Source organism: Arachis stenosperma, chromosome 2 (genome assembly GCF_014773155.1).
Source record: "Arachis stenosperma cultivar V10309 chromosome 2, arast.V10309.gnm1.PFL2, whole genome shotgun sequence".
NCBI classification, from domain to species: Eukaryota; Viridiplantae; Streptophyta; class Magnoliopsida; order Fabales; family Fabaceae; genus Arachis; species Arachis stenosperma.
Genome location: NC_080378.1, coordinates 147,816 through 163,632, shown reverse-complemented (window position 1 = coordinate 163,632; position 15,817 = coordinate 147,816). Strand labels below are relative to the sequence as shown.

At 35.7% G+C, this 15,817-nt stretch overlaps 4 protein-coding genes and 1 long non-coding RNA gene across 14 annotated transcripts; 4 read left to right on the top strand and 1 right to left on the bottom strand.

The window, feature by feature from the left end:
* The first annotated feature begins 1,084 nt into the window (after positions 1-1,084).
* On the top strand, positions 1,085-3,828 carry LOC130961179 (uncharacterized). Of its 10 annotated transcripts, none has more exons than XR_009079395.1 (5): positions 1,085-2,035; positions 2,264-2,336; positions 2,584-2,702; positions 2,803-3,091; positions 3,295-3,828. XR_009079395.1 is itself a non-coding variant. In XM_057886916.1 (5 exons), the coding sequence occupies exons 2-5, from the start codon at positions 2,331-2,333 to the stop codon at positions 3,460-3,462; spliced, it is 456 nt and encodes a 151-aa protein (XP_057742899.1). In that variant the 5' UTR covers positions 1,085-2,035; positions 2,264-2,330; the 3' UTR covers positions 3,463-3,828. The 10 variants fall into 10 exon arrangements, 5 of the variants coding, with proteins under 5 accessions (XP_057742899.1, XP_057742897.1, XP_057742902.1 ...); XM_057886916.1 differs by having other exon boundaries at positions 2,929-3,091; XM_057886914.1 differs by having other exon boundaries at positions 2,160-2,336; positions 2,929-3,091.
* A 478-nt stretch (positions 3,829-4,306) lies between these two features.
* On the bottom strand, positions 4,307-6,428 carry LOC130961394 (uncharacterized). The gene is made up of 2 exons (XR_009079533.1): positions 5,374-6,428; positions 4,307-4,926 (listed from the first exon to the last, which is right to left on the bottom strand). It is a non-coding gene; the product is annotated as an uncharacterized LOC130961394 (long non-coding RNA).
* A 1,097-nt stretch (positions 6,429-7,525) lies between these two features.
* Positions 7,526-8,400, top strand: LOC130961720 (probable calcium-binding protein CML41). Its single transcript, XM_057887708.1, has one exon. The coding sequence runs from the start codon at positions 7,568-7,570 to the stop codon at positions 8,162-8,164; it is 597 nt and encodes a 198-aa protein (XP_057743691.1). The 5' UTR covers positions 7,526-7,567; the 3' UTR covers positions 8,165-8,400.
* Positions 8,401-9,184: 784 nt separating this feature from the next.
* LOC130961131 (lysM domain receptor-like kinase 4) lies at positions 9,185-11,125 on the top strand. The gene has a single exon (XM_057886844.1). The coding sequence runs from the start codon at positions 9,185-9,187 to the stop codon at positions 11,123-11,125; it is 1,941 nt and encodes a 646-aa protein (XP_057742827.1).
* Positions 11,126-11,638: 513 nt separating this feature from the next.
* Positions 11,639-15,478, top strand: LOC130960454 (probable hexosyltransferase MUCI70). Its single transcript, XM_057885850.1, has 6 exons — positions 11,639-12,181; positions 12,277-12,479; positions 12,647-12,823; positions 12,910-13,065; positions 13,362-13,638; positions 13,860-15,478. Exons 1-6 carry the CDS (start codon positions 11,839-11,841, stop codon positions 14,096-14,098), a joined length of 1,395 nt encoding a protein of 464 aa, XP_057741833.1. The 5' UTR covers positions 11,639-11,838; the 3' UTR covers positions 14,099-15,478.
* Positions 15,479-15,817: the final 339 nt, after the last annotated feature.

Sequence of the window (15,817 nt, the reverse complement as noted above, 5' to 3'; positions counted from 1 at the left end):
AAAAAAATATTTTGATAAATCAATCCAATAAATTTTGTAAGCTTTTTTAAAAGTTTATGATTTAACTTTTTTAAATCCACCTCCAGTTCTTTCTGTTAAATTGAATTGTGATGCTAGTTGATTTGCTCCTTCTGGCTATGCTAGTTTTGGTTGTATTATTCGCAATCCTGATGGATGTTGGTTGAAAGGTTGCACTGGAAAAGTCAAAGTGTGCAGTGTTCTTTTTGCTGAATTGTATGCAATTTGGAGAGGTTTACTTCTTGCTTGGGAGAGTGGATTTCGTGAGGTTATTTGTGAAACAGACTGTTTAGAAGCTCTTTTCTTGGTAAACCAAAGAATGCTTAGTAAGGATATTCCAGAATGGGATTTGGCAAAGCATATTCAGGAGGTTATGAATTGGAATTGGAGAGTCTCTATTCTTTTAATTGCAGATTGTATGGCTAAAGCAGCTACTTCTGTCACGGACATTCACTCGAATTGGAGCCAACCATGGAGTGAGCTTCAATATTTAATAGATTTAGATATGACCCTAGCCAATTAATTTGATTTTGTCTCTTTTTTCTTTCTTTTCTATTTAGTCACCAAAGAAACTAATACATTTTACGAAAAATCTAAATCTAATATGTTAAATAAAATGAGCGAGTCAAGCCAAATTTAAAACGAGCTGAGTCACTCGAATCACTTACACCCCCTAGTCAACACCTAAATAACTCAACTCGGACAGGATCAGTATTATGGATTTGTTTTTTGGTGTTTGCTACGGTACGATGATAAATTTATACGTACCGATATAATAAAAACGTGGACAAATAACAAAACGCTACGTGAATTATATTATCTCCATCAGCATTTAATTTTTATTTTTTAAAAATATATATCTTAACATTATTTTTACTAAAATACCCTTATAATTTAATAAAAATAAAAAATATTTTTTATATAAATATATAAAAAGACTTAAATGTCCTTTTTTATGTTAAATAAAAATGTTCATTTTAAATTAATTAAATTTTAACATTCAACTAACTTTAATCTTATATTTTAAAATCTTAAATAATTTAAAAAAACAAAACAAAAACACATGAAAAGAAAAAAAATTAAAAAAGTTGTTCATCTAACTTCGTGTTCTTCGTCTCCTCCCTCCTCTTCCTTCTCTCTGCTAAAGGAGAAGAAGAAGAAGCCGTCTAACCTAAACCTTTTTTCTCGAGTTCCAATCAGTACTGTTTCTGTTGGATCCACAGAGACGGCGGCACCGGGGTCTTCTGCTTCCTCTCTTTTGTCAGAGCTGCTCACCATCTCCTCTAGTTGTGCGTTCTTCGAATCTGTTGCAGCTGCGAGAGACGAAGTCCGCCATGTACCACTGCTTACTGCTTGCCTGAAGCTTTCCTCTGCTCTGCTCTGCTCCGCTGCACTGAAGCGCAGCAAGTCCATCGCCGTACCAAGAAGATCCCGCTCTCTCCTCGACCCTGCTATCTCTTCTGACTCCGTGATTGCAAATTGGGGCTGGGATTTTGTTAAATATTAGCATGCTTTAGCCTTGCTCATGCCATTATTAATTGGAATTTCTTTGAACGGAACATGATTTTAATCACATGATTGTCTGAATTTTAATCACTTTTTTTTGTCTGAATTTTAATCACTTTTTTTCCCTATTTGATTCAATCTCTTTATTTTGTTTCTTTGTTCTTGTCAATATTATCAATGCCTCTGTTATTGGGATTTCTCTGTTTTGCCAAAAATCTGTAGTATGGTGAACTTTTTGGTTTCATGGATGCTTATCCTTTTTCATATTTTAATAAGTATTTATGTGCTTAGAAGAGCAATTGAATCTGGTTGCAAATTCGGGTTGTTGGTGGAAGGAATGCAAATTGGGACTGGTTTTCTAGTTGTTGGTGGACTAGCCTAGCTTGCTGAACTGATTAATTCATTAATAGAAGGGAGTGGTGTCATAATCTGCATTGACTCTGAAACAAGAAGTGATGTCTCGGTTCCTTCAGTTTCTCTGTGTCATCATAGCAGCTTCGCATGCTATTAGGTTTGCCACCAACTTCTCTGTTCTTGTAGAACACCCTACACAACACCCAATCTTCTTGTATGGACAGAAAAAAGAGTTAATTAGATGCTATCATAGTTAATTCGAACCTATGACTATGCTTCAGAAAATGGCCGAGGGTTGTGAAAGCTTCAATTTTTACCATCATTCAATTGCCTCTTTTTCTTTTATTTTTTGCTGCTCCATTGAACTTCAAAGTGTTTGGACTAGTTGATGGAGTACTCCCACTTGCTTGATAAAGCAGATTAGTGTGAGGATCTATACATGCGGCTTGTGTATGCATGTGAGTGTTTTCTCTCCTTTTAATCCTTCTATACAATAATTTTATTTTATTTGGAGATAGTGGAGGAATAGTTAAAGATTTAGGCGAATGAAATTAAGAACCTCTATGTAGCATTTTAACTAGTGTTGACATGTGATCAATCAACAATGTAAATCATTTGAGCTTAAACATTTTATTGATATGACTTATGCATGTGTTTTACGACTGTTTTTTTTTTTTACCTTTTGTAATTCATTAATCATCACAGCATCATGGGCTGTATCTGTTCACTATGCATACCCAAGAACATGGAAGCCTTTTAATCCAATCCTTGGAGAGACCTATGAAATGGTTAACCATGGTGGAATCACTTTTCTTTCAGAACAGGTATCTTTTCTTCTAGTTGAGTAGGTTTTGTAAGGCATATTTTACTTTAATTCCATATAAGCATTTGATTTGTTATAGTTGATGCCTTGATGCTATTAAGGTCAATGATTGATTCAGTTCTTAGCTACTGATTTTTCAAAAAGAAATTACCGGACAAATTTCTTTGCCGAGCTATTGATTCAGTTCTTGGCTATTGATTTTTGTTGTTGGATCTCAACAACAAAAGATTCAATTCTGACATTGGCGTACATGGCCAAGCAAATTTTCCATCATTTGTGACTCATCATGATGTTCATCCATCACCACTACCTATGCATTTGTTTCAAGGTGTTCTTTCTATGCTAACTTACAACCAAGTCATGGAAGTAAGTTGCAAGAAATTTCAGAAGGTCAATATTCTTAACTCTTTGGTTCCGTTTAGTAATTGTATCAATATTTTTAAGGAATGAAGCAAATAGTTAAACAAATGCTCCTCTCATAAGATAAAATTTGTACATTTTCTATCTATCCAAAGGTTTAGAACAATGAAGGATAATTTTTCTTAATTATAGTTTGTGTGTCTAACTATACATTTGGTTTTGAAACTTTATAGGATAGTACCGATGACTCAAACCATCGTTCAGGATCAAATGCATCAGACAATAAGCCTTTCTATAACTTCTTAGAAGTTAAGGATCCAGAGTGGGGGAAGGATGCACTTGGATCACATCATGGCACGAAGCAGGACGCTACGGCCTTTGATCTTAGCTTGAAGCTTTGATTCTAGCAGGAAACTGTGAAGCAGTAACAATGGCTATGATGAGTATGCATTTATAATGGTTTTCTGCTTGAAATCCAACAATGTTAACAAGCTAAGAAAAAGTGAATAGTTTCCTAGTCTTGGTTGAGGCCAAGGTAACTCGGAATTAAAGATAGAAGAGATTTGTTACATTAGAGACCATGCCTTTGGATTCAAGGAAACTGGAAATCAAAGATAAGAAGAAATCTTGCATGGAGATTTCATTTGACCTATCTTAATTTCGATAGTTATGGTTTTATTTTATTTGAGACTTTTAATTTGGTTACATTACATGTAATTCTATAGTTGCTCTATAGTCTTAGTAATGAAATTTTAAATTCGATGACACTCCACAAGTCTTGGTTCCTACAAGGGGTTTTGTAGCGTGAAAATGCATGACTTTTATTTAAGAATTAAGAGGAATCTTATTTGGGACGAAATCATTTTAAAAATTTTGTTTACTCTTCAAAATTTTCACTAAATTTGTTATTTCCTCAAAATAGGGGGGTAAGTACTCCTTTATCATCTTCTTTCTTTTGCCCTTCTTCACATTTCACAGAGAATAATTAAAGTTACTTAAAATGAAATTAAATATGCCTCGTATTTGGTATAATGTTCTCAAAATATATAATTCCAATATGAAATGAAACTAAACGTATTCAAATTTAACTTTCTTTTCGTAATATAAATCAAATTTAACTACTAGTGCGGTTTATAAAATTTGATTTGACAGTGTTTTCTTTTGAATATACGTGTAATGTATATGTGCAAAATGATCGAAATACAATCAGACTGTAATGTTGAAAAAATATAAAATAATGTATGGTGAAGAGTGAAACTTCATCTAATTATCTTTATATGTCACTTTAAATGGCACTTTCTCAAAAATGAGCAGGAACCAATCTTCCCTTTCGTTATTCTTGAATACAATTTACAAAATCTATAGAGCGTTTTACAAAATCTATAGAGTGTTAATGGTTAAAATCGCAACCTGGCTAATTAGGACTGGGGAGCTTGAAGGATTAACAATAAATCTTAAAATGACATTCAAAGGGATTTCTACCTTTACTCACTAGTTAACCTGTCCTACTTGAACCAGAGACTTGATATCTTAGCAAAACATTTTTCTTTGTCTCAGATATCTCCAATAATTAAGGTCAAGGAAATTTAGTGGAGAGGATTAGATTGTTGTAGCTGGTAGAAGTGTGGAGCAGCCTCCAAGAGCCCTGATCTTGGAGTGCATGTCGAAGATCCCCCCTTCTGAGAGCTTGCACAATGTCACTGTACTATCCAACAGTAGAAGATATCATTATATTAAAACTTCAAAGGCTGATAAAATTTTATCTGAATGTGAACTATCAAAGGAATTTGTATTCTTTATCTTTGCTCCAGCAAGTTTGATTGCTTCTGCAGTTCTGTACATATCATCTGTGCCTATTGCAAAATCTGTAAAGAAACAGATGACAAATATATCAGAGAAATTACTCTTCATTAACAGGCATAAAACTTTTAATAGAGAAACATAAGTTAGGAAGCATTTTAGTGGGAAAAAAAAGACTTGTATAAGAGATATTCACACTTATAATGAAAACATCACAAACTAAGACATGTCAAGCAAACATTTATATGCACTATGATAGATTATGCCTAATAAAAAATTAGTGCTTATATAAAAGCTCTACTTTTCCAATCATTTATTCAAAACAGAAAAAGCCTTTCATGATAACTACAGCATTGAAATTTTGTATTGTAGGACTAACAATAACAATAATTGAAAAGGATGGGAGTTTATCATAACATTTATCATAACATTTTAAAAGCCTTGTACCACTTGAAAAATTTATCACAACATTTTAAAATCATGGAACAAAAGAAGGATATTTAGAAGCAAACCTCCTATAATTTTTTTTTCTCATGAATTCAAAACATCAAGCCATGAACCCAAAATAAGTCACAGAAATCTCTAGTACGGAACAATAAAATGGCCTTCTAAAGAGAGTCATTTTCATCTTAGTTCGCCAACCATACAAGAAACTGAAGGAACCGAGACATCACTTCTTGTTTCAGAGTCAATGCAGATTATGACACCACTCCCTTCTATTAATGAATTAATCAATTCAGCAAGCTAGGCTAGTCCACCAAGAACTAGAAAACTAGTCCCAATTTGCATTCCTTCCACCAACAATCCGAATTTGCAACCAGATTCAATTGCTCTTCTAAGCACATAAATACTTATTAAAATATGAAAAAGAGTAAGCATCCATGAAACCAAAAAGTTCACCATACTACAGATTTTTGGCAAAACAGAGAAATCCCAATAACAGAAGCATTGATAATATTGACAAGAACAAAGAAACAAAATAAAAGAGATTGAATCAAATAGGAAAAAAAGTGATTAAAATTCAGACAAAAAAAAAGCGATTAAAATTCAGACAATCATGTGATTAAAATCATGTTCCGTTCGAAGAAATTCCAATTAATAATGGCATGAGTAAGGCTAAAGCATGCTAATATTTAACAAAATTCCAGCCCCAATTTGTAATCACGGAGTCAGAAGAGATAGCGGGGTCGAGGAGAGAGCGGGATCTTCTTGGTACGGCGATGGACTTGCTGCGCTTCAGTGCAGCGGAGCAGAGCAGAGCAGAGGAAAGCTTCAGGCAAGCAGTAAGCAGTGGTACATGGCGGGCTTCGTCTCTCGCAGCTGTAACAGATTCGAAGAACGCACAACTAGAGGAGATGGTGAGCAGCTCTGACAAAAGAGAGGAAGCAGAAGACCCCGGCGCCGCCGTCTCTGTGGATCCAACAGAAACAGTACTGATTGGAACTCGAGAAGAAAGGTTTAGGTTAGACGGCTTCTTCTTCTTCTCCTTTAGCAGAGAGAAGGAAGAGGAGGGAGGAGACGAAGAACACGAAATTAGATGAACAATTTTTTTAATTTTTTTTCTTTTCATGTGTTTTTGTTTTGTTTTTTTAAATTATTTAAGATTTTAAAATATAAGATTAAAGTTAGTTGAATGTTAAAATTTAATTAATTTAAAATGATAATTTTTATTTAACATAAAAAAGAATATTTAAGTTTTTTTGTATATTTATATAAAAAATATTTTTTATTTTTATTAAATTATAAGGGTATTTTAGTAAAAATAATATTAAGATATATATTTTTAAAAAATAAAAATTAAATGCTGATGGAGATAATATAATCCACGTAGCGTTTTGTTATTTGTCTACGTTTTTATTATATCGGTACGTATAAATTTATAATCGTACCGTAGCAAACACCTTGTTTTTTTTATTATGGATTTGTGGAAAATGGCAATGTCATAAGTATTGGGCTTTGAAAGTTTGTTAAGCTATCTGAGCTGTGGGTTAAGGCTCTTTCTCTGACAGCCCAGCCAAAAGAAAAAGAAAAAAAAAAGAAAATTAAATTTAATATGTGTATGGCGAGGCATGTGATGTAATGGCAAAGATGTATGCCTCAAATGAAGCCACACAGGATGGAATTCTAGTAGAGCTGTTAGGTTAGTATGTGTGGAATGTGTGTGTCAGTATTTTGTATGACCAAAAAAAAAAATTTAATATCTGTAAATAAAGAGCTTTGTTGACTTGGCTGTAGGGACACAATTTTCCTTTGTCCACCAAGGCAAACCCCTTCTTCGGGTTCTGACAGGGAAAATGCGAAGAAAAGAAGTTACACTTATCATGGATAGATCTTTTTAATTTATTTTTAAAAATATCATTTTTAAATATTAATTTTATAATTAAAATAAAAAAACATAAAAAAATAATAAATTATCTTTTAATTTTTTTTAACAATTAAAAAATCCATTCTCACATTTATCTCCTACCAGGTTGAAATTACCAAGGAAATTAATTGCTTGCTTGGTTTAAAAAACAAAAAGAAACGAGTCAAGTCTTCATATCCACATAGGTTGGTCAATCATGCAATTTCCTTGCAATCACAGGGAGCGCTCACACTCTTTCTGTTTTCCAACTTTTGATCTGATCTCATAATTCCTTTCTTTTAACTTCCTATATAAATTACCTAACATGCATTGCTTTGTTATTGTAGTAAAACACCACACCCATGGCACACGCCATTGTTTCCAAGTCCTCCAAGTGGTTATTCTCTAGCAAGACTACCTTCTTCCTCTTCTTCAAGTTAGCCTTTCCATGTTTAACTCCTCCTCCTCCTCCCACAGACACAGCATCTCAGTTAATTATGCCATCCAATTCCAACATGCACAACACAAAAGAAGATGACAAACTCAGAGACGTTTTTGATCACTTGGACGTTGACAAAGACGGCAAAGTCTCAAGCAAGGAGCTCGTGGATTATTTGGGTTCGGTAGGCGAGTCGGTGAACCATAAAGTGGCAAAGAAGATTGTGAATGAGTTTGACTCCGACGGGGATGAGTTGCTTCATTTTGGGGACTTCGTGAGACTGATGAAGCAAGAGGACAATGGCGACTTGGAAGATGTTCTAAGGAGCGCGTTTGAGATGTTCGAAGTTGAGAAAGGTTGTGGCTGCATAACACCCAAAGGGTTGCAGAACATGTTACACCAATTGGGGGAAGTTAAATCTCACCAAGAGTGCGAGGCCATGATTCGACCATTTGATCTTGATGGCAATGGATTCCTTGATTTCCATGAGTTTCAGCAAATGATGTCACCGGTTCCTTGATCCCACCTACTTTCCAAATTCAACTTTTCTTTTTTTTTTTCTTTAAAAAAATATATATTTTCATGTGAAAGCCAAAGTTGAATCACAGTTTAATACTCAAATAATTTAAATGTATGTCGCTATGTAGTTTTAAAATGTTATTCCTGCAAAAATTGTATGCATACTGATTGATGTGCGATGTACATATATTATATTAAGGAAAATGTAAGAACAGAGTAACTTCTTGTGAACGTTAATCTAGAAGGCTTACTTCACCACAACGAACAGACCTACTTATTTCATTGCCTCTGAATCAGAAAGTAAACAACAAAAGAAGGTCATACTCCAACGATTTTTTAGTCCTTGCAAGCCACTAAGCCAGTAGACTCATTCTCTCATTCTGTGCTTTTTTATTTTTTCGAATTGAAGCTATCACTATAACAAAGTAACAAACAAATGGTGTTAAAAATAAAGATTTGGTTAATATTGTACACCAGAAAGGGATGATGATCAAGAATCAAGATGCCTTGTCACTTGTCAGTTTGCCAATAAATATTATTATTGGTGCCTATTCGAATGAAGATTTAATGATTGTCATCATGTGAAGATATATTATTTTGACAATTCGATGATAGATTTTAGGGTTTGATTTTATTTAAAGTAAAAGTGTTACCTTTATTTAAAGTGTTGCAAAATAAATAAGTTACACTTTTTTACCAAGAACCATCATGAGAAGATGTTTTTGGCATTTTCATGGGAGTAGTTGCCAATATTATTTAGCAATGACTATATTCATTTGTTTGACCAATTCTACCGCTTCTTTGGGTTTACGGTGTCTGGATCCAATTGCAGCAAAGGAGTGACATCATCGGCAGAATCATTGATGCCGACCCTTATTATCATAATTTGCTGATAGTAACGTGAAACTAATAGAAATAATAAATAATTTTATCACTTTTTTAATCTAACCCGCGTTTGCGCTATATATTACGTATTCTGATATGAGAAATATTAGTCTATCATATCACGAGTCTGAGTCCAATGGATAATACTATTGTTCTCTTCACACTAAGCTTTCTTCTTGTATCTTCAAATGGCATCATGTCACAGCAGAATTATTCAGGAAACTCAGTACTAAATTGCAACAACAACGACGCAGAGGGTCCTTCTTCAGATTTCCTATACACCTGCAATGGATTCCAAAAATCTTGCTTAGCCTTTCTCATATTCAAATCCCAAACTCCTCACAACACCATTGCCACAATCTCCAACCTCACTTCCTCAAACCCAGAGGACCTTGCAAGGTTCAACAACGCCACTCATTCCACACTGTTCCGAACCGGCAAAGAAGTCATTGTCCCTCTCAATTGTTCTTGTCCAACCACAGAACATGATGATGATTATGATGAGTACTATCAAGCCCAAACCACATACGTTCTGCCAAAAGATCCAACATATTTTACAACAGCAAATGATACCTTTCAGGGATTAACCACGTGCGATTCTCTCCAGCGTTACAATCCTTATGGGGTTCTTGATTTGCATCCTGGCATGGTGTTGCACGTGCCCCTCAGATGCGCTTGTCCGACGGCGCGTCAAGCCGTCAGCGGCACCAAGTATTTGCTGACCTACTCGGTTAATTGGGGTGATAACATCTCTAATATCGCAACACGGTTCCATGTCAACGCAAGTAGTATGGTTGATGCCAATGGTTTCTCCTCAGAAAATGAAATGCTCTATCCATTCACAACTGTCCTGATTCCTTTAACAAGTGAACCCAACAGCACAATAACCAAAGTTCAAAATGGTCAACCACCTTCTCCAACTACTCTTTACACTGTAAGAAATGATAAGACAAAGACAAAAAGAAAAAGAATCATAGTTGCTCTTACTTCCTCTTCGAGCTTCTTGTTTTTTCTGTTTGTCGTTTTATCCCTAGTGTTTGTGCGTAGAAAGAGATTAGAAATTTTCTTCAGGGGAGATAGAAAAGGCAGAACAAAGCAAGTGTTTGCAGAACAAATACGTGAAGGGTTAGCAAGCATTGAGCTTCTTTCCAAAGTGTACAAGTTTGATGAAATTAAAGAAGCAACTGAGAATTTCAGTGCAAGCAACAGAATCAAAGGCTCTGTCTACCGTGGGGTATTTGGTAAGGAGAGGGAAATCATGGCGATCAAGAAGATGAATTTGGGTGCCTCTAAGGAAGTGAATTTGTTAGGAAGGATCAATCACTTCAACCTGATAAAGCTGGAAGGTTACTGTGAAAAAGATGGATCCTTCTATCTTGTTTTTGAGTACATGGAAAATGGTTGTTTGAGAGAATGGCTTGGGAGAAGAAACAGAACCACAGAACACCAATGTTGGAGAAAGAGGATTCGGATTGCTGTGGATATTGCAAATGGACTTGAGTATCTTCATAACTTCACAGATCCTTGCTATGTTCACAAGGCCATAAACACTGACAATATATTGCTAAATAAAGATCTAAGGGCCAAGATAGCGAATTTCACTCTGGCTAAAGAATCAGATAGAGAAGTAACAAGCTCTTGTTCTTATTACACATCACATGTTGTGGGAACCAGGGGTTATATGGCTCCAGAGTATCTTGATTCAGGGAGAGTCACATCGAAGATGGATGTGTATGCGTTCGGAGTGGTGCTGTTGGAATTGATCACTGGCAAAGATTCTATTATTGTGCAGGATGATGGAAGTGAGACGATGCTTTCATCAATCATATTGAACCTCATTGACAAAGATGATGCAGAAGAGAAACTCAGTTTGTTCATTGATCCTAGTCTCATGGGAAACAGTGAGAAGGTCTATGCAATTCAGCTAGTTAAGCTAAGCCTAGCATGCTTGGTTGAAGAACCTTCAAGGAGACCAAACATGGCCGAAGTGGTCTCGAGTTTGCTTAGAATATATACAGAAATTGAGATAAGAACGTCACCCTGCCGCATCAATGACAGTAGAAGCACGGAGAGGTGAAATCGTATAGAGTGCTTTAGCTGACTGCATATGTTTGTTTACTTAAAGTAAATGTAAAATTTTTATGCTCTGAAATTACTTTAATAAGCATTTTAGAATCATTATTTGTACATTAATATTTGAACTCAATGTTGTCAAATCCATAATTTTTTGGCTGTCAAAATAATTACTTACTCTTGCAAAAAAAAAATTAAGTGGATACTTGATACCACCTACTGTTTTATTTCGTTAATTTTCTTAACTCAACATGAAATAAATGTGAAAGAATTCAATAGAGAATTAGAAATCAAATTAAAAGACTTGAATGAAAAATATTACATATGCTTTTCACTTTTCAGTTTTCATATGTGAAATTATCAAAAGAGATTCGAAATGAAATTAAATAAGGAAAAGTTTAATGCCAGCAAGTTTATTAAATTCTCACGTGATTTGATAAAATTTTACACTATTAAAAAATAAAAAATAATTAAAAAATAATTATGTATTTCTGTATGCTTCACAACCGCCATCGCGGCAGCGCCATGTGGTTTTTACTTTTTATAACCAAAAAAAATAAAAGAAAAAAAACAGAGCGACTCAATAGCAGGGAACCCACAGAAGGAGAGAACCGTCCCTTTTGCAGCTTGCTACGGCCACCGTTAACAATGAACTTTCTTCGTATTCGGAAAATCCTAAAACCACTCTGAATTTTTCATTAGATATTCTACTTTTCGATGTACAACAAGAACAGCGTATCGATCCCTATCTCCGACCATGAATCCGACGAACATGGTGGCGTGCGGGTTCATACGCGACGGAAGCGTAAGATAGTGATTCACAGAGGAAACCACGACTTCAGAGAAAAAGTGTTGAGGAAGTTACTTAGACACTGGATCCTAATCATCATTCTTTTAGCTTCGGCTTTGTTTGTGTTCGAGGCCTTCACCATTGGTCGCAAACCTGATTCCACTGTCACCTCAGAGCTACGAACTCCAAATAAAAATGGTGGAATAAACTCGCAACTTGCATTGGGAAAGGAACCCCAACATGACAATTTGAATCGGCTCGATCCACCGCGTAAGTTCTCAGTTATTGTTACCAGCACGCAAAAACTTGCAATTGTAATTGTAATTAATTATGATTATGATGTGTGATTTGATTGATCCTGGTAGGTTGCTTGAAGCTTCTGCCAGTTGAAGAACTTGAACACCTTGATATTCCTGTGACAGAAGAGTCTAATGGCCCTGTTAATCAGGTTCTATATGTTTCAGAGGGCGAGTCTTCTTTTGTAGGACGGAATGCTACCTTTTCTCTTGCGAGATTTAATTTGTTCACTGGAAATCAAACATTAGAGCAGAGAGATACAAGTTTTGAGGTAATTATCTGTTTATCCTTATTTATTTTAAGACCTAATATTTGAATATTATTAAACGGGGAGATGGATTTCTCCTAAAGTTGTAGCAAGGATTTACATGGTTTTGTTACTTAAACTTTTTAATATGCTTACTATGCTCATATTATGCTCTCTTTTTCTTCATATAGATTAAGGAATCTATGATGGTACATTGTGGTTTCTACAGTTTAAATGGAGGGTTTAAGATATCTGATGAAGATAAAACTTATATGCAAGCTTGCGAAGTTGTGGTTTCTACTTGTGCATTTGGTGGTGGAGATGATCTCTATCAACCTATTGGGATGTCAGAGGCCTCACTTAAGAAGGTTACTTGATTAGCATAAGAGTTTCATTGTTATTGTAACTTAAAAGTCACCAATCTTACCTTCCAAATATGTTTAGTGGTATGCAGGTCTGCTACGTAGCATTCTGGGATGAAATCACCTTAAGAGCACAGGAATTGGCAGACCACCGAATTGGAGAAAATGGATTTATAGGGAAATGGAGAGTTGTGATTGTGAGGGATCTTCCTTTTGTTGATCAAAGGCTGAACGGAAAAATTCCCAAGGTATTCAATCTTTAAAATGATTTCATTCTATTAAAATTTTCCCATGTATATAATTCTGTATTTGCCCATATTCTTGAATTATTGATGTAGAGGCATAGTTTTTCTTTCCATTTATATATATGTTCAATAAAATAGTGAGCAGAATGAAGTAGTTGTGTAGTTATTTGAATTTTTTACTTTTATGGCAACACTCACATAAATAAATGTTAGTATGCAAGTAAGATCTTTGCTGCTATGTTATTCTTTACCTTTGCTTCATCTACTTGATTCAACTAGTTTGTGTGCCTATCTTCTAGATGTTAAGCCACCGCCTATTTCCTCAAGCAAAATACTCTCTCTGGGTAGACTCAAAGTCCCAATTTAGGAGGGACCCACTAGGTGTGTTGGAGGCACTTCTTTGGCGCCCACATTCAGTATTTGCCATATCTGAACATGGAGCTCGTAGTAGTGTCTACGATGAGGCTAAGGCTGTAGTCAAGAAAAATAAAGCCAAGCCAGAGGAAGTTGAAGTGCAGTTGAACCAATACCGCAAGGATGGGTTGCCTGAAGTCAAAAGATTTATTGGAAAGAAAGGTGCACATTGCTATACATTTCCCCCCATTATTAGCTAAAATAGCTTTGACTTTTTAAGTTTTAAGATTTGTTTTCCCTGTTCACGAAAGCATACCTTGCTGTTCTATTTCACCTAGAATATCTTTATGCAATCATTTTCTTTATGACTATGCTAGATGCTAATCCTCTGTTATCGTTATGCTAATCCTCTCATTGAACACATCAAAACTTGTTCTGTGCAGCTCTGTGTGAAGCCTCTGTTATCGTGAGGAAGCATACGCCACTAACTAATCTTCTGATGTGCCTCTGGTTTAATGAGGTGGTTCGATTCACTTCTAGGGATCAACTCAGCTTCCCATATGTCTTATGGCGGCTTAATGCTTTCAAATACATCAATGCATTCCCTGTCTGCACCCGCAAGGATTTAGTCAACAGCATGGGCCACATCCGCAAGGCCAAGCCTTTGCAATTACAAAGATAGTTGAATGGGGACGGCCTACATGCATTTATCTTAACTCATTCTTTAGTTCGTTCATTTGATTAGCCATTTGAACTAGATATATATTTTTCTACCCTCATCTCTCGCTTGATCATTCAATATTCGGTGTATGGTTATAATTTGGAGAAATTGTTCCATGATCATTGAGGTTGAATATGTTTCATCACCATTTATTAGATGACATTTTTATCTTGATTAGTTGATTAGAGCACATTTACGTTGATGTACCATTACCACATAAGTATTTACATAATATGTGATGTGTCCGTTTTAACTCGGACTAGCACCCTCAAAGTAATGGCATATGATTATAACTTGGTTACGAAATATACATTTATTCTAGTTATAAATCCTAAAAGAAAGGTTGAGCATAGTTATAAAATCGACTTGAGTGAAAAGTAACACTGCACATGCTTATTTTGACGTTTGAGTGTCTTTTGCAGGTACTCCGGGCATTCTGGAAGTAGGAACCGGAGAGATATTGGCTCATAGGACTCTACCTCGGAGCAACAAGTAAAGTAACAATTTGTTTTCTTTATTTTTTGAAACAAAGGAGCTCAACACCAAAGTGGAGCAAGAAACAGAATCAAAAGATTAAAACAGACAGAAACTAACTAACAGCTTACAAAACCAAACAACCCCATGTCATCTTCGGCATAGCCATCAACAATCGCGAGTTTGAAGCTCGTCACAGTCATTCAATCCCAGAATCCTACTCGGAATACCACAAACAAGGTTTAAACTTTCCGGATTTTCATGAATGCCACCATCAATTCTAGCTTATACCACGAAGACTCTGATCTCACGAAATGGAAGGCTCGGTTGTCAGGCGAGGGCAACCATGCATTGTGCATCAGAAATCTAAGAGATATACACTCTAGCTTTCGCTTGTAGAACGGAAGTGGTTGTCAGGCACGCCTTCATAGGGATAGATGATGATGAGTGTCACGGATCATCACATCCATCAGGTTGAAGTACGAGTAGTATCTTAGAACAGAAATAAGATTGAATTTGAATAAAAGATGGTAGTAATTGCATTAAAACTCGAGGTACAGTAGAGCTCCACACCCTTAATCTATGGTGTGTAGAAACTCTACCGTTGAAAATACATAAGTGATGAAGGTTCAGGCATGGCCGAATGGCTAGCCCCCAAAACGTGATCAATAGTCTCCTAAGATGAATAATGGAATAAAACCGAGACCAAAGATGTAACGTGGTCAAAAGACACTGAATACAATAGTAAAATCTTCTATTTATACTAGACTAGCTACTAGGGTTTACAGAAGTAAGTAATTGATGCAGAAATTCACTTCCGGGGCTCACTTAGTGTGTGCTTGGGCTGAGCTTGATCTTTACACGAGTTGAGGCTTCTTTTGGAGTTGAATACCAAGTTGTAACGTGTTTTTGGCGTTCAACTCTGGTTCGTGACGTGTTTCTGGCGTTTGACTCCAGAATGCAGCATGGAACTGGCGTTGAGCGCCAGTTTACGTCATCTAATCTCGAATAAAGCATGAACTATTATATATTGCTGGAAAGCTATGGATGTCTATTTTTCAACTCCGTTGAGAGCGCGCCATTTGGAGTTCTGTAGCTCCAGAAAATCCATTTTGAGTGCAGGGATGTCAGAATCCAACAGCATCAGCAATCCTTTGTCAGCCTTTTATCAGAATTTTGCTCAGGTCCCTCAATTTCAGCCAGAAA

Coding starts and splice junctions, on each gene's coding strand:
- LOC130961131 (XM_057886844.1), top strand. CDS start 9,185: ATGGATAATACTATTGTTCTCTTCACACTAAGCTTTCTTCTTGTATCT.
- LOC130961720 (XM_057887708.1), top strand. CDS start 7,568: ATGGCACACGCCATTGTTTCCAAGTCCTCCAAGTGGTTATTCTCTAGC.
- LOC130961179 (XM_057886916.1), top strand. Junction 2,703..2,928: donor TCACTTTTCTTTCAGAACAG/GTATCTTTTCTT, acceptor CAACAACAAAAG/ATTCAATTCTGACATTGGCG. Junction 3,092..3,294: donor GTTGCAAGAAATTTCAGAAG/GTCAATATTCTT, acceptor GAAACTTTATAG/GATAGTACCGATGACTCAAA.
- LOC130960454 (XM_057885850.1), top strand. CDS start 11,839: ATGTACAACAAGAACAGCGTATCGATCCCTATCTCCGACCATGAATCC. Junction 12,480..12,646: donor AGAGAGATACAAGTTTTGAG/GTAATTATCTGT, acceptor TTCTTCATATAG/ATTAAGGAATCTATGATGGT. Junction 13,066..13,361: donor TGAACGGAAAAATTCCCAAG/GTATTCAATCTT, acceptor CCTATCTTCTAG/ATGTTAAGCCACCGCCTATT.